The 27905-nt window shown below is 41.8% G+C and overlaps 1 protein-coding gene across 1 annotated transcript in view; it reads left to right on the forward strand.

The window, feature by feature from the left end:
- The window catches only part of LOC143934028 (sulfotransferase 2B1-like), a 125141-nt gene extending 98580 nt beyond the window's left edge, over window positions 1–26561 (forward strand). The window contains exons 5-7 of the mRNA XM_077457268.1: window positions 9138–9232; window positions 21219–21399; window positions 23649–26561. Of these exons, the coding sequence (XP_077313394.1) occupies window positions 9138–9232; window positions 21219–21399; window positions 23649–23752 (380 nt within the window). The 3' untranslated portion in view covers window positions 23753–26561. The remainder of the gene's footprint in view (window positions 1–9137; window positions 9233–21218; window positions 21400–23648) is intronic.
- Window positions 26562–27905: the final 1344 nt, after the last annotated feature.

Consider the following 27905-nt stretch of genomic DNA (forward strand, 5'->3'; position numbering starts at 1 on the left):
CTTCACAGTGTCAGAACCTTTAAGCTGACCCAGTGAGTCATCCAATCAAGTCTCCAGGCTTTGGATCCCTTGGAAATTCTCACCTTGGCACAGATTTCTCTACACCAAGCAGGACAGCCTTAGGTCCACCTCAGCATACATAGGTCCCAAATCGGCTTCTGGGCATTGTCACAGAGCTCCCTCCAGTAGCACCTCCTCAGGCCTCAGCCTGAGGCAAGAGAGCAAGCACATGAACTGTTGTAAATATTTTTATTCTCCCCCAGCATGTACCAGGGGCCATGAACCATCTACTGTGCAGGCTGAAGAAAATATAAATATTCATAACTCAGTCTACAGTACTAGGACCTGCAGTATCCATGAGACCTACAGATGACAGTGAGAAATTCAGAACCTAACTGAGCTTAGGGAAAAACAACTATTCTGAACTGTACAGAGCTGTTTACAGCCCAGCCAAAACAACATTTACATAGTAGCCCCAGTTTAAGACCAGAGGTCCACATAACTGTCAAATGATATTCACTTTAGAAGTTAACAAAAACAATGGATAGTTGAGGAGTGTGCATGGGTGCACACTAGCTGAGCTCCGGAACAACGGGTCTCCCTATAGTAGCTAAAGGCGACCCAAAAAATATGAGGGTAAAAAAAGTAGCTGGAAGGTAGGGGGAACAATACCCCATAAATGCAGAAGCATGGGATAAACCCCACAAATTAGGCAAATTCTGTAGCCCGGTCTCTCAGGAATGATAATGGCGCCTGTCCCTCCTCTCACACACACACAAGCAGGCAAGCAGCCCACTCTGAGAGGAAGAGGACACACACAGCCACAGCAGCAGCACCAGGATACAGACTCTTCTCAGTCTGATGTCTCCAGTCTTGTGAGACAGAAAAGAAGGCTGTCAGTGTCAGAGGCACAAGTAAGTGAAACTCCCATTGATTGTGACCCTGTACTTCCTAATAACCCTTATGAGGAAAAACTAGCAGCCTTTCCAACCACTGGCACAGCGGTTTTAGACACAGACATGAAAGAAATGTTAGTCACTGAGGGGAGCGCTGCAATATGACATGAGAACCTTTATGCAAACATCCAGAAAAGAAACAGACAGTTTAGGAGAAAGAGTGGATTATATGGAGAATAAAATGACAGAATTTACTGAGGCACATAACCAGCTAGTGGATGATCATTTTGGACTAGAAGAGGAACTTACACAACTGAAACCTAAAATGGCAGACCTTGACGATAGGTCTAGAAGGAATAGCATCAAATTCAGGGGTATTCCTGAAAACGTCAAAAACAAAGATTTGAAACAATTCCTTCAGAAAATGATCCTAAATCTACTCCCTTCACTACCAAATCGAGAAATGGTGATTGACAGAGCACATAGGCTGCCGAAACCACCACAAATACCCGAAAAACTGCCAAGGAATGTGATCACCAAAATTCACTTCTTTCAGGTGAAAGATGCTCTGATGCATTTTGCGAGATTGTGCAAGGCAACTCTTCAGGTGTTATAAGTTTAATTCTGTTCTAGACCCCGAGTCTAATCTTTTCAAAGAAACCTTATTGTCTTTCTCCCTCTTCTAAAGTTACACTGTTCTAGAAGCTACCACAATCACAATGGCTCTACTATGTACAAGATCTGGACTGTATCTACGCAAATTCTACCCTCAACATGGCGAGTCTTAACATTTTGTCATTTAATGTAAAAGTCCTCAATAACCCCTTCAAAAGGAAAACTATATGGAATGACACTTTAAAATATGGCAATGATATTATTTGCCTACAGGAGTTGCAGTTTGCAAGAGACAATCCCCCTAAATTCTCCTATCATAAATTTCCACACGTATTCTTTTCAAACAATCGGAAGAAGAAAAAAGGTGTCGTCACGATCATTAGAGACTCTATTTCTTTTCAACTCTTCAACTCTAAAACAGATTCCCAAGGACGTTATATTGGTAGCAAAGGTTGAATATTCAATATTGACAATTGTCAATGTATATGCCCCCAATAAGAATCCTCAGCAATACCTCCAAAAGATCCTAAGAACTGTCAGGAAAATCCAGAAAGGTAATGTTATTATATGTGATGACTTTAATGCTCCGATGGACTCACTCATGGATACCTCTAAGCTCCTGTACACACGGTCGGACATTCCGATGGGAAATGTCCGATTGGACCTTGTTGTCGGATAATCCGACCGCGTGTGGGCTTCATCTGACTTTTTCCGTTGGAATGTCCGACCAACAAAGTTTGAGAGCTGGATATAAAATTTTCCGACAACATGATCCGATTGGACTTTGTCCGATTGTTTTAGAGAATTTTCATCAGACAAAGTGGCACGCATGCTCAGATCAAATTCCTAGACCAAATCTATTGGCTACTAGCCTGAACGTAGTCCCGTCCTAACTAAATTACGTCATCACGTTACGAACGATCAAATTTTCCGACAGTGATGAAGGAAAGATTAGAAGAATTGTTTTTCTATTAATGATAATGGATGTTGCTCTACTACTAGTTTATGGTGTGCTCATAAAGCATATGCCAGAGGTCTACTAATCCAGATGGCCTTGCGGGATAAAAAAAAGAACGCTGGCAGTGAACAACCTATTAGACCTAAAAGAACACAAGGCTTCCCCTAATCATATTCCCCTTCTACAAAAACTTAGTGATGCAAGAAATGAACTCAGAGTGATACTAATCTCTAACCATGAGAAATACTTAAAAAAAAAAAATTAAGTTAAATCAATATTCACAAGCGAACAAGGCGGGTAAATATCGAGCTCTCCAAATATGCCATAAACATAATAAACAGAAAATTTTAAAATTAGTCCACCATAAATCAGGGAAAACCATACACAACCCACAAAAGATAGCTGACACATTTGCTGAATACTATGAAGATTTATATAACATTCAAAATTATAGTACTGTTCACCATCTGCAACCTGTAGACATTTTTAGGAAAAGCAAACTTACCAACTATAGATCAATGTGCCCTTGATAAATTTAACAAACCAACATCTATAGATGAAATCAAAAAAGTAATTCAGTTTCTCCCAACAAACAAACCCTGGTTGCAGATGGTTTATCTAGTGAATATTTTAAAGCATTTAACAAAACATTGGGGGTTATTTACGAAAAGCAAATCCACTTTGCACTGCAGTCACTCTAAATCTAAGGGGTAGATCTGAAATGAGTGGAAGCTCTGCTGATTTTTATCATTCAATCATGTGCCAGCTAAAATGCTGTTTATTATTTTCCTTGCATGTCATGTCCCCCTCAGATCTACAGCGATTTTACTTCCAAATCCACTTTCAGTGCACTTTCATGTGCACTTGCAGTGCAAATTGGATTTTTTTTCTTTAGTAAATAACCCCCATTGTCTCCTTACCTGGATAAATTGCTCAAGTATGCTGCAAATAATCAAGTGTTCCCCAAAGAGATGCTTGAAGCCGCTACAATTACAATTCCTAAGCCAGGAAAAGATCTGACATCACCTTCTAATTACTGACCCATTTCATTATTGAATACAGGCGTAAAAATTGACTCTAAAGTCTTAGCCAACTGTTTAATAAAATGACACCCTACCTTATTGGTCCAGATCAAGTGGGATTTGTCAAAGATTGTCAAAGTCCTGATAGCACTAGAAGAATGCTTAACTTGATCAATCACATAGAACACAAACAAATGCCTTCTCTGCAATTTGGCTTGGATGCAGAGAAGGCATTCGATAGGGTCCATTGAAATTACATTGCAGAAACCCTAAAGAAATTTGGCTTTTCCGGTTTCATTCATGAAGCCATAATGTCCCTTTACGTACCAACTGCTAAAGTATTCACATAAGGAAGTATTTCAAGCCATTTTAAACTTTCTAAAGGTTGCCCCTTATTGCCTATCATTTTTTCATTAATAATCAAACCCCTTGGGGAAACGATAAGAACCAATTCTAAAATTTGTGCTATTAAAATTGGACAAATAGAACATAAACTGGGACTATTCCTGGATGACACCATATTGACACTTTTGTCTCCTGTTACTTCTCTGTGCGAAGTCAAGAATACATTAGAGGCCTTTGGAATAGTATCCTATTATAAAATAAATCCTAGCAAATGTTACGCCTTGCCAATGAATATTCCAACAAATCAAGTTAACAATTTGTGTCAACACTATATGTATATCTGGGATAAGCCAGCTAACTCATATTTAGGGATCCACCTCACTTATCCCACTAAGAAGCTGCATGAGGTCAATTACACTATTTTTCTATAACAAATCACTCAAGACCTCCAATTCATCCAAAAAAAACATTTATCCTGGATCGGTAGAATATCGGCATTCAAGATGCAAACACTACCAAAAATGTTATATTACTTCCGATCCCTTCCAATTCCATTACCGGTAACGTTTTTTGCTCAAGTCAACTCAAAACTAAATAACTTGATCTGGGAAGGAAAAAAAAACCTAGGGTTGCATTCTTGATTCTGACTTTGACGAAAGCGAAAGATGGCATGAATCTTTCTGATGTTCGCTTATACTACTATGCACCATTACTTGATCAGATGAAGCATTGGTTTACTTATTCAAATGATATGTTATGGTTAAAAATTGAACGTGAATTAGTTAAAGGTAATGATCTATGTTCTTTAGCTTTCGCTTACCTAACTACCTAATTACCTAACACTTAAAGCTACCTTAACAACCTGAAAGTAAATTTTAACCAAATTACAACCTATAAATGACCCAGTCCAGGTTCCATTACCATTACAAACTGTTGAATATTGCAAAGCAAGGCTTAATGTGACTCCCTGGATTAAACAATGAATAGTTTTTTTTCATCACCTGCCAGATACTCAAAAGACCCTTTTCTCGGGTAAGCTTAAGTCCAAACCACACCTTAAGAATTTTAATCCTAATAGAACCATGGAGATTCCAAAGGTGATCTGGAAGTGAAATCAATAATAAAGGAGGCATATCACTATTTTATAAACTCATCTCCTCCTTTCCCCCAAATACCAAGACTTCTAATATGCTTAAATGAGAGAGTGATCTTTCCCAATCATTTTCATGGGAAACATGGTACAAAGCCATAAGAATGAATAATTCAGCATCCTCCTGCATGGAACACGGGGAAAACTCCCAAAAAAATATTAAATCGTTGGTATTTAACACCATACAGACTTTTCAAAATGTTCCCATCTTCATCCTCCCTATGTTGGAGATGTAGCACCCAAATAGGTAATTTATCACATACATTATGGGGATGTAAAGCTTTGTCCAGTTTTTGGAAGTAAATTTCCTCATTTATAGCATTGCTTACAGCAAATCTAATAGCACTCACACCAGCAATGGCCTTATTAGGTCTAAACTTAGATATTTACCCAATCAATTATAGAACTATAGTAACCAATATTTTATTGGCCGCAAGATTATGGCAATCCACTTTAGCCCCTAACCTATCAGATGTCATCCTAAAACTCAATTCTATAGCCCATTTTGAACTAATGCTAGCGCATAAAAATTATGATATAGCTAAATTAACAAAAGTTTGGCTTGCATGGAGCTTTAAATAACGAGAACTACTAATATTGTGTTTCAGGTAGATCATATAACTAAGAGATTGAACTGATATGGCAACTTCCTCTCCTTTTTCCTTCCTTTCCTCCTTTCCTAATGTTTAGCAACCCACCCTTGTTTACAGAATGTTCCCATTTGGGGTCAACGAGGATTCATTTATTATTCAAGAGTAATACACTATTAGTTGTATTGTATTGCGAACAAATCATAATAGATACTGGTAAGGTATTTTTGTCACTTATATAAGTCTTATATATGTGTAGGATGAAATTATTGAACCAAAATGTTAATGTACTACTTTGGTATATATGTGAAAAACACAATAAAAATATTTGAACTAAAAAAAAAATGGATAGTTGATATTAGGCAGTTCCAGAAATCAGCATACCAATACTTGGGTGTACAAATTAAAAAAGATGTTGAATACTTCTGCTTTGGCCTCTGGATTTACCAGAAAAACATTGGGAACAAGGGAATCTTTATTTATATGCCATGTGTAAGGGCTAGAAACATTGTTAGGTCATTGCTGCTGTGTGTTCATGATGAGGTGATTCACCCTCTCTAGTTTTCCTGGTGACCATTGTCACTGGGACTGAAAGTTATGCTGGCTATACACTATATGAAAAATCATCCAAAATTCAGTCATTTAGACAGTTTGTTTGTTTTTCGGACAGTTAATGGGCACAAAATTGATAATCGTTGGAACTTTTCTGAGCTGAAAAAAAGTTTGGAAATTTTCTACCGAACAAACGTTAAATTGAAAGGTTAATTTATCTCCCGTCTGAACTGTTTGCACAAGGTATTTGTAAAAAAACAAACAACGAATTGGTTCATTTATGCCCACTGAATGATTTATCAGTCATTGCATGATGGCACTATCGTTTGTGCTCACGGCTGAATGTTCGTTTTTGAAAATGGGTTCAGACAATTTTTCATATAGTCTATGGCCAGCATTAGGGTAAATCCAAAATTTAGAGGTGTCATTGAAACAGAATAGAGGGGAAATCTTCCAGTTGGGACACCCGTTCCTGTTACAACTGTCAAGAGGAGATTTCATTATTTGGAGAGATTTCCTCTCACTTACTGTTGTGTTTCTTGGGAACGAAACATAGCAAAAAAAAAAGAAGAAAAAAAAAACAAAAAACATGCAAACTTTAACCCCTCATTATAGTTTACCTAGTGTGTCATACATTTCCCATAGAACCTTTAAAGCAGTAGCATTTAAACCAAAATCATATAGATTAAAACATATAACAAACTTTTTTTTTTTTAATGTTGATTAAAAGAATATAAAAATATATTTCAAAAATAAATAAACATGATAATAATGATTAAAGGTCCACAAAGGGAAAAAAATAAAAATAAGAGCAAAAATCAATATAAAAAGCCAATGTAAAAAGGATTAGAGATGAGATCCAGTGTCCCAATCAGATCCCGCAGATCCAGCAGATTAAGGGTGAAAATGGAAAATATAGATAGGCAAATAGGAAAAAAAAAAGCTTACCCAAGTCCTCCGTGTAAGACACCACCAAGATAGAAATATGGCAGCTTACCAAACAGTGTCGGCCTCCAAGCGAATGGAAAAGCCAGCAGCACAATAGGGAAAAACTTTCCCCAGGTATATCCACAAAGGTACTGTAAGTCCTGGAAGATCCCGCATCACAGCCTCACACAGGTACACCAACATATAAATAGAAGAAGACCATAGCATGATGCTGTCTAAATGATTTATTAGGTAGAAAAATAACAGAGTACACTCACATGGTCATCATTTAAAATGAGTGTGTGGTCATGTAATGCTGCAGCAATTGCCAAAACTAGTATATCGAGTGGCCGTAGGAGTGTCCCGTCTGATTCCACTGCTACGGACGCTCGATATACTAGTTTTGGCAATTTGTGGATTCTTTGTGGATATACCTGGGAAACGGTATTTTCTATTGTGCTGCTGGCTTTTCCATTAGTTTGGAGGCCAACACTGCTTGGTAAGCTGTCATCTTTCTATCTTGGTGTTGTCTCACATGGAGGACTTGGGGAAACTGTTTTTTTCCTATGTGCATCTATATTTTCCATTTTCAACTTTCACCTGCTGGATCTGTTTGGGACACTGGATCTTATCTCTAATCCCTTTTTTACATTGACTTTTTATATTAATTGTTGCCTTTATTTTTGTTTTTATTGGACTTTATGTACCTTTAATGGTTATGTTTATCATTATTATCATATTCATTTCTTTATTAATTATGTTCATATATGTTTGGTAGCGCTGCATTATTTTACATTATTTATTGCTTGGTATATCTATTGACCTGTGCTAGCAGCTATTATTTTCAAAATTGTGGGTATTTTATTGATTATATAGTGCAAATATTCCTCCCATTTAAAAAAAATAAATATTGGCTGGTATATTACACAATATATGTGATACAACATATCAGAAATACCCATCAGTCCTTCATCAGGGATATGTTATTGTATATTCCCATAATGCCTAGCTTGTACACATTAATCCCCCGACTTGGCCACACCAAATGCATTTTGAGGTATTCATTTTTTCCTCTTCTTCAGGGGTATATAGGGTATGACATATCTAGAATAAAATTAGATACTATAGCACATGAAGATCTCTTTGAATATCACATCATCTGTACTTACATGAGAGTTATATACAGAAAAAAATTAACTATCCAAATTATAAACAATTCAGGGTGTAAGGATGCCTTGCCAGTGCCACTCCTCGCCACCCACCCTCCACCAGCCAGAGCAAGTCCCAACCCCAGAAGGACATGCAACCACCCGGGCCACCTTATCCTGATTTAAAAATCACAAATGAACACCATTAATACTATGTGCATATCATTCATTTTCCTCAGACAAAATATTTATACTATTGGTCTGATATCTCCTCATAAAGTCACCCTTGGGAAGTTTTAACTGCAGCATTTCCTGTTTAGAGGACTGGACACCTGTTTATGCTGTTTGTACAACACAAGACTGGTCCCTTCAATTCCCTGTATAGTTTTTCCACCTATGAGGCCGATGCAACAAGGTCGGTGTGATCCAAACTTTGGATAGGGCGTTTCTGATCAGAACTGTTCTTTCTTCCTGTCTCCACTGTCTGGACATCAGCGTTAAAACAAAGCTCTTGCCATACAGATAAATACACTATTGAAATGCAGTAATGTTTATGCATATCTGCCACATCACACAGTTAAATTACAAATCCTTTTTTTGCGTTTTTATTTTACACATTTATTCTTATGTTACCACATGCACAATAATGCACTACACTTTCTGTGCTGGTTTTAGTTCCATTCTTTTAAATGATGGTAAACTCACCTTGCATCATGACACAACACATATGCCATGTGTTATGGTGCACTGCTTTACAAAAAAAAAGCATGTCCTCTGTTTTATATGTTGTCATGCATTGACAGTTTATTCAAAATGAGTGTGCACATTAACATGGACTGCATAGGGCTAAAAGGTCCCTAAAATGTAACAAAATAAGTATATAAATCTATGAAAATCCTACTGAATTTGTTTCTAAACTGTGCTTGTGTTTTAGTTATGTTTGGTCTGTGGTTTGAACATGTGAAAGGATGGCTGACCATGAAGGACAATCCCAACTTCTTGCTTTTGTCTTATGACAATATGACAAAGGTAGGTCTTATTTACAGTAAAATCTCTTCCTGATCATATACTATAAAGTAAAAGCACACTGTGTTAAATACAGTAGTTTCTGTGTTGTAAGTAGAAGTGATCCACTATATTCTGACCTCATTGTATTCTCAGTGCACAGTGAGAAGGTAAAGATAGGATACTAAATGTTAGTTGAAATGATAGATGGCACTGATAGGCGGCACTGATGAGCACTGATAGGCAGCCCTGATGGGCATTGATAGGTAGCACTGATAGGCTGCACTGATGGGAATTGATGGGGTTTCACTTATAATTAGGGATGAGCCGAACACCCCCGGTTCGGTTCGCACCAGAACTTTCGAACGGACCCCAAATTCGTACGAACGTTAGAACCCCATTGAAGTCTATAGGACTCGAATGTTCGAAATTAAAAGTGTTAATTTTAATGGCTAATATGCAAGATACTGTCCTAAAAAGGGTTTGGGGACCTGGCTCCTGCCCCAGGGGACATGAGTCAATGCCTAAAATGTTTTTAAAAATGGCAGTTTTGGCGGGAGCACTGATTTTAATGATGATTAAAGTGAAAAAAAGTGAAATATTCCTTTAAATATCATGCCTGGGGGGTGTCTATAGTATGCCTGTTAAGTGCCACGTGTTTCCCGTGTTTAGAACAGTCCCTGCACAAAATTACATTTAACGGAAATAACGTCATTTAAAACTGCTTGCGGTTTTAATGTTATATCTGGTTCCTGCAATATGGTTGAAAATCATTGAGAAAAATTGCATGGGTAGCCCTCTCTGCCCATTACCAGCCCCTTTGGGTCTTGTACGGATATTAAAGGGAACCCCGTACCCATATTAAAAAAACGCAAATATGTGTGGCCCCCAGGCCCTATTTACTCAGAACAGCAGTATACAGGCGGTGCAAACAAGACAGGGACTGTGTAGGTTTGTTGTGTTAAGTAGAATCTGTTTGTAATTTTCAACTGGTACATTTTTAAAGTGTAGCTCCAGTCAAAAAATCTATTTTTAAGCTTTTTGGAAAACATAGGGAAGGGTTATCACCCCTGTATAATTTGTTTTGCCATCCATCTTTTTTCATCTCACTTGCTGTTGTCTCCTTCCGTTTGCAAGTAGGAGATGTTTGTAAGTTGGATGTTTAAAAGTAAGGGCCTGCCCTATATGCTCTTCAGAAATGGCGGGACAAGGTGTTGGTTTTGCCACAACATTGTAAGCCCTCAAAGTGACTCTTGGTGGGCGCTGGAGCACCCTGCTGTGAACAATTATATCAAGAATTGTAATTACATGCCATTGTTTGGTGATTGTGGTGGTGCTGGTGCCACAACACTATAAGTCCTCACAGTTACTCTGGGTGGGCACAGGAACGGGCCCTCCTGTGAAATATTATATCAAGAATTGTAATTACATGCTCCTGTTAAACAGGGGCTGAAAAATTGGGCTGCTGGCACTGGTGCCACAACACTGCAACCTCTCCCATATACTCTAGTTGTAGTGCAGGAATGAGCCCTGCTGCAAAGCATTACATAGTTACATAGTTACATAGTTACATAGTTAGTCAGGTTGAAAAAAGACACAAGTCCATCCAGTTCAACCTTAAAAACAAATAAATAAAATAAAAAATAATCGTACAATCCAGATACCCAATTTTATGCCCACAATTGATCCAGAGGAAGGCGAAAAAAAAAACCCAGCAGAGCATGCTCCAATTTGCTACAGCAGGGGAAAAAAATTCCTTCCTGATCCCCCAAGAGGCGATCGGATTTTCCCTGGATCAACTTTACCTATGTTAGTACCTAATAGCATCAAAAATTGTAATTAAACGCCCCTGTTAAACAGGGGCAGAAAAATTGGGCTGGTGGCATCACCCAGAACCAAAAATGTTCTTCCAACATATTAGCGGAGGAGGAAGTGGATAGACAATCAACATAACAGGACAGTCACACAGCATCAGCATAGGCAGTCTTGAAGGGATGTGATATTTAAAAAAAAATTATTCGGTTACATCAGCTTCAGGTGCTTGGTAGCTGTGGGTGATCCAAGACTGATTCATCTGGATGAAGGTTAGTCGATCAACTGATTCGGTGGACAGGCGCACCCTGTGATCGGAAACAAAGCCACCAGCAGCACTGAAGGTGCGTTCCGAAAGAACGCTGGATGCAGGACAGGCCAGTAGTTCAATTGCATACTGTGCAAGCTCTGGCCAGTGATCCCTCCTCAAAACCCAGTAAGCCAGAGGATTTTTGGTGGGAAAGGTGTCCAAGTCTGACCTTGCCCCTAGATATTCCTGCACCATGTAAATCAGACGCTGGCGATGGTTGCTGGAACCGATCATACCTTGGGGCTGCGGACTAAAAAATTGTCTGAAAGCATCGGTCAGACGGCCACCTTCTCCACCGCTCCTTCTGAACGATGCCTCAGCAACACGTTGTCCAGGACCAGGAGTTTGTAACCTCCCAGTCTCTGGGAACGCGTAGCACAGACCTTTCTGCAAGGCCTCCCGGAGATGTCTCATCCTCTGCTCCCTCTGCGACAGCAAGATAAGGTCGGCAACCTTACCCTTGTACTGTGGATCAAGGAGAGTGGCCAGCCAGTAATGGTCCCTCTCCTTGATCCAAAGAATATGAGGATCCTTACGCAAGCTTTGCAGGATCAGGGAGGCCATGCAGCGTAGGTTAGCTGAGGCATTCGGTCCGGAGTCCTCTTGGTCACTAAGGACAACATGATCCGCAGCTACCTCCTCCCAGCCACGTACAAGTCCACGGGTTTCTTGGGACTGTAAATCATCCCTACAAGACTGCTGCTGCTGCTGATGCTGAGTGCCAGCCTCCACCTACATGCTGACACAATCATCCTCCTCCTCCTCCTCCTCCTCCTCCTCCTCCTCCTCCTCATCCTCTTCCTGTGTGATGGGTGGCACAGCAGGAACACTGTCTGGATAAAGGGGGCCTTGAGAGGCAAGGAAGTCCTCCTCTTCCTGCCTCTGTTCTGCCTCAAGTGCCCTGTCCATTATTCCACGCAGCGTATGCTCCAAGAGGTGGACAAGAGGTACAGTGTCACTGATGGATGCACTGTCACTGCTCACCATCCTTGTAGCCTCCTCAAACGATGACAGGACAGTGCATGCATTCCTGATCATGCCCCACTGGCGTGGTGAGAAAAAACCGAGCTCCCCTGACCCTGTCCTGGTGCCGTAGTCACACAGGTACTCATTGATGGCCCTCTGCTGCATGTGTAGCCGCTGCAGCATGGCCAACGTTGAGTTCCACCTGGTGAGCATGTCACATATAAGGCGGTTCTTGGGCAGGTTCAACTCCTTTTGGAGCTCAGCCAGCCAAGCACAGGCATTAAATGATCGGTGAAAATGCACACAGACTTTCCTGGCCTGCTTCAGGGCATCCTGTAAGCCCGGGTACCTGGCCAAGAACCGCTGCACCACCAGGTTAAGGACGTGAGCCACACAGGACACATGGGTCAGTTGTCCCTGTCGGAGGGCGGAGAGGAGGTTGGTGCCATTGTCGCAAACCACCATTCCTGGCTTAAGCTGGCGTGGCGTCAACCACCTCTCGGCCTGCCCCTGCAGAGCTGACAAAGCATCCGCCCCAGTGTGGCTCCTGTCCCCCAAACAAACCAGCGCAAGCATGGCATGGCATCGTTTTGCCTGCGTACTTGCATAGCCCCTGGAACACCTACGGAGCACCGCTGGTTCTGAGGACAGAGCACTGGAAGAGGCCATGGAGGAAGAAGAAGAGGAGGGGGTGGAGGAGAGAGGTGTGTCACAACCAATAGTAGCATTTTGGAGGCGTGGTGACAGAACAACCTCCAACACTACTGCACCTTGTCCTGCATCCTTCCCAGCTGCCAGAAGAGTGACCCAATGGCCGTGAAAGACAGGTAACGTCCCTGTCCATGCCTGCTGAACCATGAGTCAGTGGTAATATGCACCTTACCGCTGACTGCCCTGTCCAGCGAGGCAAGGACATTGCCTTCCACATGCCGGTAGAGAGCCGGAATCGCCTTCCGTGAGAAAAAGTGGCGTTTGGGGACCTGCCACTGAGGAACCGCACATTGTACAAACTCACGGAAGGGGGCCGAGTCCACCAACTGAAAAGGCAGCAGTTGAAGTGCTAGCAATTTAGCCAAGCTAGCATTCAACCGCTGGGCATGTGGATGGCTGGGAGTGAACTTCTTTTGCCGGTCCAGCAGCTGGGGCAGGGACATTTGCCTGCTATAATCAGACGTGGGTGTACTGCTAGAAGAGTGCCCGGAAGCACTTTGCTGTGACACACCTAATTCTACACCTTCATTCCTCTCAGAGCAGGTTTCAGAGAGGACTGAAGGTCTAGTGGGGTTGGAGATCCCAGCCGATGAGGAGCAAGGAGAGGTCCGCTTTGTTCTTTGGTGTGGGTCTTTGAGGTACGCTTGCCAACGAGCTGCATGGCAGGTCAACATATGTCTGGTCAAGTATGTGGTGCCCAAGCGGCTGATGTTTTGGCCACGCGAGATACGCTTGAGACATATGTTGCAAATAGCAGCGGTGCGATCTGATGCACTCGTCTCAAAAAAGGCCCACACCAAAGAACTTTTAGAATAACACACAGAGGCAGCGCCCTGCACAGGCGGAGCTCTGCGGTGTGATTCAGTTGGTGTGCTGCCCCTAAGCTGGCCCCCGGAGGGCATCCTGCCTCGTTGGACATGTGCCTCCTCCTCCTCCTCCTCCTCCTCTCTCCTATCAGGCACCCACGTGGAGTCAGTGCCCTCATCATCCCATCCCTCTTCATCACTGGAGCAAACCTGGCAGTATGCTGCAGCTTGTGGAACATGACTGCCAGATTGCTGTCCTTCTTGAGCATCCCCTCTCTCTGCATTCACGCTACTGCCTTCCTCTAGCTGAGTATCATCATCAGAGCCTACAAAACACTGGGCATCCTCCTGGAGCATGTACCCAACACTGTGCTCAGGGAGTTCAGGAGACTCCTCAGGAGGACGTGGTGGGTCTAGGGATGGAGTCACTGATGATGACATTGAGAGGAGGGAAGACGATGCGTTGGCAGCTGCTTTGCTAGTACCCTGAGCCTTGGTGAGAGAGGAGGAGGAGGATTAAGAGGGCTTGGTCATCCACTCTACCAAGTCGTTGGCATGTTGCAGCTCAACATGTCCAGCTGCCGAAAAGAAGGACAAGCGTGTCCCATGGCCACGTGCTGATGATGACGATGCACCGCGTTCATGACCAGCACTGTTGTCTCTAGACACAAAGCCTGCTTGCCCTCTTTTATCGGTTCGCGCCTGTCTGCCTCTCCTTGCTGGCCTTCCAGACATGGTAATGGCCTGAAGGGAGATGGGAAAACCAGCAATTGGGTAGTGTATATTGTGCTGGAGGCACACACAACATCCACTAACTCCTGCAGATGGCAGATGGCTCAATTAGAGAAGAGCTATGTATTTGGATATAACGGTGTATACTGGGTTCAGGGCATGCAGACAGCACGAACAATATCCTACAACTGACTGCAAGCTCTATTTAAAAAGAGCAAGATAGTTAGCTATATAGGTGGATATAGCGGTGTATACTGGGTTCAGAGCACGCAGACAGCACGCACAATCTCCTGCAACTGACTGCAAGCTCTATTTAAAAAGAGCAAGATAGTTAGCTATATAGGTGGATATAGCGGTGTATACTGGGTTCAGAGCACGCAGACAGCACGCACAATCTCCTACAACTGACTGCAAGCTCTATTTAAAAAGAGCAAGATAGTTAGCTATATAGGTGGATATAGCGGTGTATACTGGGTTCAGAGCACGCAGACAGCACGCACAATCTCCTACAACGGACTGCAAGCTCTATTTAAAAGGAGCAAGATAGTTAGCTATATAGGTGGATATAGCGGTGTATACTGGGTTCAGAGCACGCAGACAGCACGCACAATCTCCTACAACTGACTGCAAGCTCTATTTAAAAAGAGCAAGATAGTTAGCTATATAGGTGGATATAGCGGTTTGTACTGGGTTCAGGGAACGCAGACAGCACGCACAATCTCCTACAACTGACTGCAAGCTCTATTAAAAAAGAGAAATATAGCTAGCTATATAGGTGGATATAGCGGTGTATACTGCGGTCAGGGCACGCAGACAACAACCACTACAGAAGAGGAAGAACGCAAAATCGGCCGATAACGATCGGTGTATACTGTGTTGAAGGTACACAGAACACCCACTAACTCCTACAGACGCCAACACACTACACAAGGCCGCCGCGCTGGCGGCCTTATATAGTGTGGGGCGTGTACTACACAGCCTGAGCTATGATTGGCCACAGGCATCCTGCCTGTGGCCAATCATGGCTCTCCTCGCTGCCGGCGCTGTGATTGGCCAAGCATACGGGGTCACAGTGCATGCTTGGCCAATCATGAGCCAGCAATGCACTGCGATGGCGCAGTGCATTGTAGGCCATGAGCGCCACACGAATTTGGCGCAAACGGCCCATAACGTTTGGAATTCACCGAACAGGCGAACAGCCGATGTTCGAGCCGAACGTATGTTCGACTCGAACACGAAGCTCATCCCTACTTATAATCAGTGCCCTGATTATCAGTGTAAACAATGCACTGACAGTCTTACTTGTTAATGGCTCTTCTTTCCTCAGTGTGGGAGGAAAGGATTGTTGATAACGGGCAAATCTGTTTATATGTGATCAGATGATCACATGATAAAGGGGCCGCCGTGATTGGTCCGTGGTCTTTGATCAGCTGTGTCTGAAGGACACAGCAGTCACAGAGCATGCTGGATGCGTGCCAGGGGCCTGGAAGGATGTCCATGGACGCCCAGGGCTCGAAAGGAAAGTGGGGGGGGGGTCAGGGGGCCCTTCATGGTTTCTGGCACTGGGGCCCTGAAGGTTCTAGTTACGCCTTTGTCTGCCACTATACTGTTAGAAAACTATAATATGTTTTCCTAAAGTGGTAGTAGTATCTTGCTTCTGTAAGGCCTGGATATTTCTTTAACCACTTCGCGCCCGCACTATAGCCAAAAGATGGCTACAGTGCGGACGCTACCTGCCGGGAGGGCATCCCTGGACGTCCTCCTGTTTACTTTCGCAATGTGCACTCCTGAGAGCGCTCATCGGTGAAGTTCTGTGTTCGCCCTGTCCCTTGGACACAGCCAATCACAGATCGCTGTAAACGGGCAATCACAGCGGCCGTTTACAGTGCGATCGCCATTTCCAATGAGAGATGATCTCATATGTAAACATATGAGATCATCTCTCAGCGCCGCTCTCCCTCCTCACACAGAGACAGCGTGTGAGAATGGAGAGATGAATGGCTGCAGCGGCCTTAAATAAAAAAAAAAAAACGTTAAATAAACTGCCATCTGCCCCCGCTGCCATCTGCCCCCACTGCAATCTGCCCCCACTGCCATCTGTCCCCACTGCCACCTGTCCCCAGTGCCACCAGTTAGTGCCATCTGTCCCCAGTGCCACCTGTTGTCAGTGCCATCTGTCCCCCGTGCCACCTATCAGTGTCACCTGTCCCCAGTGCCACCTGTCCTCAGTGCCATTTGTCCCCAGTGCCATCTGTCCCTAGTGCCACGTATAAGTGCCATCTGTCATCAGTGCCACGTATAAGTGCCATCTGTCATCAGTGCCACATCATGCCATGTGTCATCAGTGCCACATAGTGCCACCTGTCATCAGTACCATATCAGTGTCACGTGGCATCAGTGCCACATCAGTATCACGTGTCATCAGTGCCACATATCAGTGCCATCTGTCATCAGTGCCACATCAGTGTCACGTGTCATTGTCCTGGTGCTCCAGGGCCTTCAAAAGTGTAATAGGTAGTCAAGAATTTAGATGTGTAATTTATGCTCCTAGAACACGTGACGGCGCTTCCTGCATGTTGGGCCTCTCTATGTGGCTAGGCTGTGGAAAAGTCCTACACATGGAGGAGTAGCAGAATTTATTTTGGGGGTGTCATTTGTGGTATACACATGCCATGTGAGAGAAATAACCTATTACAATGACAATTTTGTGGAAAAAAATTCTTCATTTTGCAAAGAATTGTGGGAAAAAATGACAACATCAAAAAGCTCACCATGCCTCTTACTAAATACCTTGGAATGTCTACTTTCAAAAAAGGGTCATTTGGGGGGTATTTGTACTGTCCCGGCTCGTTCGGGTCACAAGAAATGAAATCGGCCACCAGTACATCAGATGTGATCAATTTTGTATAATTCACAGCTTGTAGACTCTCTAATTTTCACAAAGACCAAATAATATCCACTAATTTGGGTTATTTTTACCAAAGATATTTAGCAGTATAAATTGTGGCCAAAATGTATGAAGAAAAATTAATAATTTTCATAATTTTATCACAGAAACAAAGAAAATTGTGTTTTTTTTTCAAAATTGTTGGTCTTTTTTCATTTATAGCGCAAAAAATAAAAAACTCAGATATGATCAAATAGCACCAAAAGAAAGCTCTATTTGTGGGAAAAAAAAGGACCGAAAGCTGAAAATTGGTCTGGGCAGAAGGGGGGTTTAAGTGCCCAGTAGGCAAGTGGTTAAAGCTGAACTCTGACTGGGATAACCAAATACAAGTTTAAATAACACATGTATTTATGAACGATGGTGTGCCTTCTGTATTTCTTCCAAATCTGTGGAAGAATCTAGTGTGAAATTTTGCCTCTGTGCAGGAGCTTCCAGTAAAATAAACCCATCATGGCTGCTGTCTTTCTGTGTGCAGAATGTGATCTTGTATCTTCTCCCTCCTTTAAAAGATAAGTTCACCTTTGATAACATGTTACATGTTAATGGCCCAGAGGAATCTGCCAATGCACCAGAAGTTAACGTATGTACATGTTGGAATGTCACATGCATACACAACCCGACTCTCTTCCAACTATGTTAAACAATGCCCAGGTAGAACACCTACACTACAGCTACCATAGGGAAAACTATCTTTATTTTAAAAAACATTTAATTTACAATGCTGTAGGCTATGCTCCACCACGTTGGTGCCCTCCCAGGAAGCACTGACAAAGTGACTCTCTTTCAAATACATATTTTTCCTATTAAAAGGATAAAAACAATAAACAATGAAATATAATAAATCAAATAAAATAATCAAATATCGTTTTGTGTCTCCCTTCCCATGTGGAAAGATTGGAGGTGAAGTGGGGGGCATCAAAGATGACAGGGAACCCAGCAACCTGACTTACTTAGTTCTCACCAGGTTATTATTGTAAGTTAAACCCCATACACACTATCAGATTTTCTGCTGGTTTTTGTCTTCAGATTTACCAAAACCATGTAGTGCAAGGGCCTGCCTGACTGCATACAAATTGAAACTCCGTTTGACCTTATATTATATGGTTTTGGTAAATCTGAAGACAAAAATCAGCAGAAAATCTGATGGTGTGTATGGGGCTTAAGATATTTATCTTCATTTGGAAATTTGGAAAGTGGAGTATACTGTAGATAATTTCTAGCAGTGCCCAAGGTGAGACTAACTACTATACAACAACTTGTCATTGACCCAGTCCCGCATGTGGTAGGCCAGGCTTGCCAGCATTTACAGCCTCATATCAGGGACGTTTTCTCCAGTTTCTGTTAATGGAAAACTATTATTTTCCTTTTAAGATAAAGTCATGGAAAATTAAGTGTAATTTCTGTGTACCCTTATGCTTCAACATAATTTCTAGTATTAAAAAGAACTTTGAGCTGAACACTAACATTTGAAGACAACTTCAATCCCTGTCTGCACTGGCAGTCATAACAACAGCTGGGGGGGGCGAGGTGCGCAGGGTATTCTACAGCAATTGTAGGAAGAAATTCTGAGAAAATTGTCAGGAATCGTACTGTGACCATTCAGACGACAGATACTACCCCCTATTTCTGCACAGCCAGGCAACATACATTTAAACTCTTATGCTGCATACAGACGATCGGAAATTCGGCCAGCAAAAGACCAATGAGAGCTTTTGGTCGGAAAATGCGACCGTGTGTATGCTCCAACGGACTTTTGCTGGCCAAATTCCTGCCAGCAAAAGATTGAGAGCAGGTTCTCCATTTTTCGGTCGGAAAAAGTTTTGAACGGAAATTCCAATCATCTGTACCAATTTACGACACGCCAAAATGCCTACGCATGCTCAGAAACAATTTGACGCATGCTCGGAAGCATTGAATTTAATTTTCTTGGCTCATCGTAGTGTTGTACTTCACCGCGTTTTTGACGGTCGAAAGCTCAGCGAATGTTTGTGTGGCCATGTGTATGCAAGCCAAGCTTGAGCGGAATTCCGTTGGAAAAATCTTGAATCCGCTTGTGTGTATGAGGCATTAGACCCCTTTCACACTGAGGTGTTTTTCAAGCACTTTTGGGCTAAAAATAGCACCTGTAAAGTGCCTGAAAAACGGCTCCCCTGCAGTCTTGGCGTGAAAGCCCGAGTGCTTTCACACTGAGGCTATGCGCTGGCAGGACATTAAAAAGCTCCTGCAAGCAGCATCTTTGGAGCGGTGAAAGAGTGGTGTATACACCGCTCCTAAAGCACCTCTGCCCATTGAAATTAATGGGCAGTGCCGGCAAAGCACCACTGCAGTGCCACTTTGTGGGTCGTTTTAACCCTTTTCGGCCGCTAACGGGGATAAAAGTGCCCCACTAGTGGCCGAAAACCTCCACAAAAACATCTGTAAAGTGCCACTTTTTAGCGGCGCTTTACTGCCGATGCCCCAGTGTGAAAGCAGCTTTATTCAGAGACAAGGAAACAGTCCAGAACTTGTTTTTGTTGTTTTATTGGGGAAAACAACTTGGATAGGGTATGAAATTTATGGGATGCACAATTTGACTTGAAGAACAATGATAAGGACATCTTGATTCTATATGTGATCCAGAGAAAAGAGCATACACTTGAGTGTATTCTCTTTGAAACAGCAACGGCCTCTACGAGCTCAACAATGAAATCTCCATTTACAGGAGCTCTGTTTCCCAGAGCAGAATTGTAGCAGAATCTCACCTTGCGGAGCCCTATGTCCCCTTTCTTGAAAATACCGGCCCACCTGGCTGCTTAGCAAAATGTCCTAGGAGAAGGGATTGGATCACAGCTTGCTAGCACAGTCCCCGAAATGCTTGCTTGATATTACATCTGCCAACTTTAACCCTTTGTGTCCTGGTGAATGTAGAAGTATTTACACTGTCCCCGGAAATCCTGCTGCCCTTGAAGAGACTACTGTTCAGGCTTCCTGCTGTACAGGTCCTTCTCTGGAAGCCAGGGTTTTTCCCAGATGAGACCACAAGATGGTGATCTCTCAGTAATTTTTCCTCTTTCAGCTCCCAGCCTGTAGACAAGCCTCCCTCACCTTGGGGTCCCCTCCTAAGCCTCACAGCACAGCTTCCTTACTCCATCTTTAACCCTATCCCTCTGCTGGCCAGGCTCCGCCATATTTAGAGGCTGATCCAGCTACTCTGCCAGGCCCTTCTGCCTGGGGATTGGCCATATTCCCTCAAGAAGGCATATTAGAACCTCCTGGCCTCCTTCCACTAACTTCCAGAAGCTTCTCCAAGCTTCTAAAACCAGAGGAGGGTACCAGAGGCCTGCCCTGTAGATCCCTCCAACCTGACCTATAATAAACTGACCTAATTACGAACTCGCACAACTACCATGAGTCACAAAAAAAAACAAATTTACCTATATTAGTTTAGCACTAGAGGGTGCTACACTTATACAAATTTCACTTCCGTATTTCTTGCACTGTGGGCTCTGGTGGTCCAAGTGTGCTACACTTGGAATTTGTAAATTCCATCTAATTTACTGCCCCCTCCCTTGAAAGCAACTGCATCAGCAAAGATTTAATGGAACAGGTCATTCTTCTGCTGGCTATTAAAAAAGTTTCCAGTTCTGTTTACTATAATGTATCTTCAATTTAGCCCCTTGTAGGTGAATGTTTAAAGGATAGTTTATTGTAAAGACTAATAAAATACACACTTGTTTAATACAACAGGATACGAGGAGCAATGTTGTAAAGATCTGCAAGTTCCTGGGAAAAGATCTGGATGATGCTGCCATAGATTCTGTAGTAGAGCATTCTTCGTTTAAAGCTATGAAAGAGAACAAAATGTCCAACTACAGTGCAGTGCCTAATGAAATCTTCGACAAGGGTCAGGGATCATTTTATAGGAAAGGTAAAGACACTTAATCGTTTTCAGATATTTCTGAAATGTTATAAGGTTACATCTGTGGAATGACATAAATGTGCCTCAATGTTTGGTGGTAGCCATGGTCATATTTCACTGACATTTTCATAAAAGTCACCAAATAAAATATATTTTAATTTAAAGCCTAAATTTAGTCACGAAAAAAACAAAAACAAAGGGTCAATACTTACAGCCAATAGGATGTATCCCTTGTTTTGCTGGCTCCTACATTAATTGAAATTTTCCTCCTCTGATCCCACTCATATCCCTACTGCCACAACAAGAGGAAGATTTCAGCTAATGTAGGAGCCATCAGCAAAGGAAATACATTTGGTGTCTTTATGCAACTACTGTATTTTTTTTTTCCCTTCATTTGTGACTAAACTTAGACTTTAACTGCTTAAGGACCAGCCTCCGGAGTTGTACTTCGGCAATGTGGCTGTTTCCCGCAAATCGCCGTCATTGTACGTTGGCTCGTTCACAGCGACTTGTTGACATGCGCCCACTGGCCAGCGGGGTAGCCAATCAATTGGTGGGGTGGATTCGATCTCTGCCAGCCACCCATGATCGTTCCCAGCAGTGATAGAAAGGGGATCTGCCTGTGTAAGCAAGACAAATCTCTGTTCTGACAAGGGAGATTATACAGATCCTGTCTTTCTGCTAAGTAGGAAGACGGATCTGTGTGTTTCTCCAGTCAGACAGTCCCCCATACAATTACAACACACATACAGGGAACACATTTAACCCCTTGATTGTCCCTGATGTTAACCCCTTCCCTGCCAGAGTAATTAGTACAACAACAGTGTATATTTTTAGCACTTATTACTGTAATAATGTCACTGGTTCCCAAAAAACTTTCTAAAATGTCAGTTAGGCATCCGATCTGTCCACCGCAATCCTGCTAAAAATCGCTGATCACCGCCATTACTAGTAAAAAAAAATGCCAGAAATGTTTCTCCTATTTTGTACATGCTATAACTTTTGTAAAATTATTTTTTTTTTTTACTAAAAATATAGAGTAATGTATATTGGCCTACACTGATGAAGAAATGTAATTTTAAATTTTTTTGGGGGTAAGATTTATTATAGCAAAAAGTAAAAAATATTGTTTTTTTCTTTTTGCAAAATTTTCCCTCTTTTTGTTGTTTATAGTTCAAAAAATAAAAATTGCATAGGTGATGAAATGCCACCAAAAGAAATCTCAATTTGTGGGAAAAAGGGTCATAAATTTTATTTGGGTACAGCGGTGCACAACTGCGCAATTGTCAGTTAAAGCGACTTAGTGGCGTATCACAAAAAATGGCCTGGTCATTAATGGGGGAAAATCTTCCGGTCCTTAAGTAGTTAACAGTAGAATAGCAGAATACCAATATATAGAAAACAAACTCCTAAAAGTAAACTTGATATGACCATTGATTTAATAAAGAAAATATGTGTTAATACTATAAAATACATCTCAGAATGGATTAACCATAATATATATGGCTATAACTCGAGTAAATTTTGCATGGTTTTGAAACATTTAAGTAAGATCCAGGTTGTTATGCAACATAGCTTATATAATTTCATTGGTTAGTTAATGGTTGGTAGATCGATATCTGTACAACCAGCCTGCCCATACATGGATCGAAGTTTGGCTAGTCCCTGCTGCACCTGCCGAATTTCAATTCATATATGGCCAGCTTTACATAAACCCAGTGAAAGGACTAGCCTCAGATGATACACAGGACACACATCCTCCTACATAGGTTGTATCTATTTATCTGCAGCCATCACTTCTCTAAGATTTTGTAATACACAGAGTTGCACACAGAGTCTGTCAGCATCTATCACAGCAGCACAATGCGGAGGGGGGGGGGGGGTTGAACTTTGTGCATTATTGGAGGGAAGAGACACACCCCCCTCCTCCCACTACATGAAGAACAAGCACAGCTGTGGCTGTCAATCACAGGCTGTGTGCTGGAGCTCTCCTCACCCACCACCTTTTTTTCTCTTGGTGTTGGGAAAAAGCTGTCAGAAGCAACTCATACAGGTAACAGGAGAACATGGCAGCAGAGAGACATCACACTTAGTGCTCTGGATGGTGACAAGCACACTGTATTGAAGGATGTATTTATGTCTGAGGTTTAAAACCACTTTAACTTTAACTTAAATTCCCAAGTTTTAATGACTGGGAAACTTTAACAATAAACAGCTTTTTGTATTTACTTTTATTAAACACTTTTGCCTTATATTAGGTATCTCCGGAGATCACAAGAATCACTTTACACCTGCTCTAGAAGAACAGTTTGACAGGATTTACAAGGAGGCCATGAAAGATGTTGACCTTGCTTTTATATAATAGGAATGTTATATGTTTAGATATTTAATTGGAATTTCACATGTACTCATACTAAGACAATGTCCAATCATATACAAGGAACATTTATTAAAAAATGATTTTTGTTACCATATGGTTGGAAGATTGAAATGAAAATTGTTTTACCTCATATATTATGCTACATAAAAATTCACTTTGCAAAGGTAAATAGTTTAGTAAATCAGCCCCAAATCCCAATTCCAGCCAGATAAAGCAGTCATAAGCCACGTACACACGATCGGACTTTCCGACGGGAAATGTTTGATGACAGGCTGTTGACGGTAAATCCATCAGACAATTGTTGGCCAACTTTCTGTGGACAAATGTTGGATGGCAGGTTTATACATTTTCCATGGACAAATGTCTGTTGTTGGATTTTCCGAGCGTGTGTACACAAGTCCGTTGGACAAAAGTCCAAAGTACAAAAACGCATGCTCGGAAGCAAGGACGAGCCAGAAGCTGGCGGTCTTGTAAACTAGTGGTCGTAATGGAGAATTAACATTCGTGATGTGGCAAATTATGAAATCTCCAAATGCAACGCACATTCTCTTCTACTTTAATGGGATAATAATGAAGCTGCTTTGCTGGTGATACTGATGGAGTTATTGCAAACACATTTTCAAAGGCTTTTTTTTCTAGTGATATCAAGAATAATATTATTATGCTTTTTTTTTTTTCATTTGGGCAAGTTACCACAACACCATTATCCCGTAGTTTATAAGATCAAAGATACAGCTATGTTGGTGTCCCTTGTTAATTTTACATTGTATTTGTTAAAATGTAACTGCCTACTCCCAAACTGTCATTTGAAGTAAAACACATAGACAAGTATTATTCTACACAATATTTTTATTGTGCATTAAAAGAAGAAAACAAATAAAACTAGACATGCTATCTGCCAATCAAACTTAACCAAAAATTGCATTCTATGCATCCAAAAATATAGGAAATATACCAAATCAAATCATTATTCAACCAAAAAAATAATGTCAAAGCAATAACTTCAAGGCCAATAATAAATAACAAGTTATCTCCTCTGATTCCGCAAAATGTCTGGTTCACAAACGGCCATTCAGAAATTAACCAAAAATCACAAAATGAAAAGTGTGAACTGAAAAGTGCAAATCAACACTCGCCAAACTTCTACTAACACAAAATTAGCAGAAGGAGCCCAAAAGGTGGCGTTAAAGAGCTGTAAAACCACGTAGTACGTCACTATGTTCATGATTGTTGGCCAACAATTGTGTGGCCGTGTGTATGCAAAACAAGTTTGGGCCAACGCACTTCAGACAAAATTGCATGGTTTTGTTGGCCAACAATCCAATTGTGTGTATGAGACTATAGACTCATTCCATGAAATTAACTAGGCTTCCTGCACCAGTATTGTATATATGTTGCAGGAAACTGTCAGAAGAGGTGTGCACCATATTAACAGAGTTGTATCAGGTCTATCTGCACCACTTGTACCCGTTTCTATTTGAGAGAAATAGAAAATGGTGCAGGGTCTGTACTTGACTAACAGAGAGAATAGGGCAGTTTTCCATACAGAAAGTGGCTGCAAAGTCCCCCCAAGTGCAACCCTGTCATTCAGGACATAAGCCGTAAGCAGGCCACTCGCATCCCTCTCTCTGCCCCTGCACTGATTACATAAGTGGTTCTCAATCTCAGTCCTCAAGTACTCCCAACATTCCATGTTTGCAGGTTTTCCTTTATCTTGCACATGTGCTTTAAATGTGAGCCAATGGCTTGGTATTTTGGACAGCTATTTTATCTAAGAGAAATTCCTAAAACATGGTCTGTTGGGGGTACTTGAGGACTGAAGTTGAGAACCATTGGATAACACTTCATGAACAGAGCATGCACAGATTTAACTCCCTCTTCTTCCCTCTGCTCTGAGCTGGGAAAGCAGAATGAACTTTGCTGCCATCTCCAGCTCTTATTCTATGTCCTGTGTAGGGATGAGCTCCGGCGTGTTCGCACACTCCACGTGCAGAGCCTGCCAGGAAGTCGGCATGGTGCTGCGCTAATCACAGGCAGTGAGACATTTCCCGATGTCTGTAGCACATTGGGAAAATGTCTCACTGTCTGTAATCAACGCAGCTCCGTGCCATCTTCCTGGCGGGCTCTGCACGTGGAGTGTGCTAACACGCCGGAGCTCATCCTTAGTCCTGTGTGCTGTGCCTGAGAACAGAGAATTGATCACTTCTAATTAAAAAAGGGGTGTGTGTATTTTTGTTAATTAGGAGCAGCATCTGCTCCATGTTATAAATTTAGAAGAGCTGTACAAGCATGTGCTTACATAAAGCAGGCCATACATGGTGGAATTTCGAACATTTTTCTTTTGAAAATCAGAATTTTTTTTTTTGTGTTCCAATAATGCCACCATTGATTTTCAAAATTCGGCCGACCAAGCCTTCATTGTCACATCATGTTGCTACAGAAAAGAATTTTCGTGGCTGGGAATTTTCTTTTCTTTTCTCTCTGTAAATTTTCTTTTCTTGCACATGCACATTTTTTTTCTTATTACATTTCTCACACTCTTTATTTCCCCATTCTGTCCCAGTACGAGCTAATACATATTCTGACAAGTTGTTATTGCTTACCCTTGCAGTATATATGTATTTTTAAATGTTATTATACTCTGGTATATATTATACAGTATAAAAAATATAATTTTACAGGGGTATGCCATTTAGGAATAAATGCTCTGGTAGTAATTTAACATGCTTTTTTATGTTACACAGTATTGAAAAAATTACACCACCCTGAAAATAAAGAAAATATGAAAAGATCTTACTTGTCTTTTTTTTTTCCTCCTTCCCTGACCTAAAGAAACCTTCTGCCATCCCAGATGTATATTTACTCAAATAAAACAGCAGTGGACTGCAAAAATCTGCAACCTGGCTGAAATCTTTCTCTCCCTTGGCCATACCTGTGCAATTAAACCCCATAGACTTCTATAGGTCCATCTCCTGAGTGTCTCCTTTGTATGTTACATAAACTCTGAAAATGATAACAAGAACTTGTTCCACCCATGCAACATACACGGGCAGCCACTGATCATTTTATGAGGTCACCCCATGTGTAACTAAAGGCCTGAAATTTGCATGTGTTCCTTAAAGTGTTACTAAACCCAGGACCCTGCAATTACTGGTCTCCCACAGTACACAGAACTAGGGATGAGCCAAACACCCCCGGTTGGGTTCGCACCAGAACATGTGAACAGGCAAAAAAACTCGGACGAACACACGAACACCGTCTATGGGACACAAACATGAAAAATCAAAAGTGCTCATTTTAAAGGCTTATATGCAAGTTATTGCCATAAAAAGTGTTTGGGGACCCGAGTACTGCCCCAGGGGACATGTATCAATGCAAAAAAAAAAAAAGGATGTTTTTTTCAGGAGCAGTGATTTTTTTTCATGCTTAAAGTGAAACAATAAAAATGAAATATACCTTTAAATATTGTGTCCGGGGGGTGCCTACAGCATGCCTGTAAAGTGATGCATTTTTCCCATGTTTAGAATAGTACCACAGCAAAATGATATTTCTAAAGGAAAATTTGTCATTTAAAATGAGCGTGGCTCTAATGAATTGTCGCGTCTCGGCAATAAAACTCATTGAAAAAAAGCCCCCCCCCCCCGCCAGTCCATCACCAGGACCTTTGGTCTGGTATGAATATAAGGGAAACCCCGAACCAATTTCTTTTTTAAATATTGTGTGGGGGTTCCCCTAAATTCCATACCAGGCCCTTATCTGAGCACGCAACCTGGCAGGCCACAGGAAAAGAGGGGGGGGGGAGAGAGCACCCAGCTCTGAATTGTAACAAGCCACATGTCCTTAACATGGGAAGGGTGCTTTTGGTCTGACCCCAAAGCACATTTCCTCCATATTGATGGGAACAAGGGTTTTATCCCTACAACCTTTGCCCGGTGGTTGTGGGGGTCTGCAGGCGGGGGACTTATCGGAATCTGGAAGCCCCCTTTAACAAGGGGATCCACAGATCCCGCCCCCCCATGTGAATTGGTAAAGGGGTACCATTTCACAAAAAATTGTAAAAAAGACAAGAGACAGCTTGGGACAAGTCCTTCATTAAAAAATAAAGAAATAAAAATGCACAGCGATTTAAATCTAT

Source organism: Lithobates pipiens, unplaced genomic scaffold (genome assembly GCF_037356315.1).
Source record: "Lithobates pipiens isolate NorthernLeopardFrog02 unplaced genomic scaffold, aLitPip1_a1.2 Scaffold_27, whole genome shotgun sequence".
Lineage (NCBI taxonomy): Eukaryota > Metazoa > Chordata > Amphibia > Anura > Ranidae > Lithobates > Lithobates pipiens.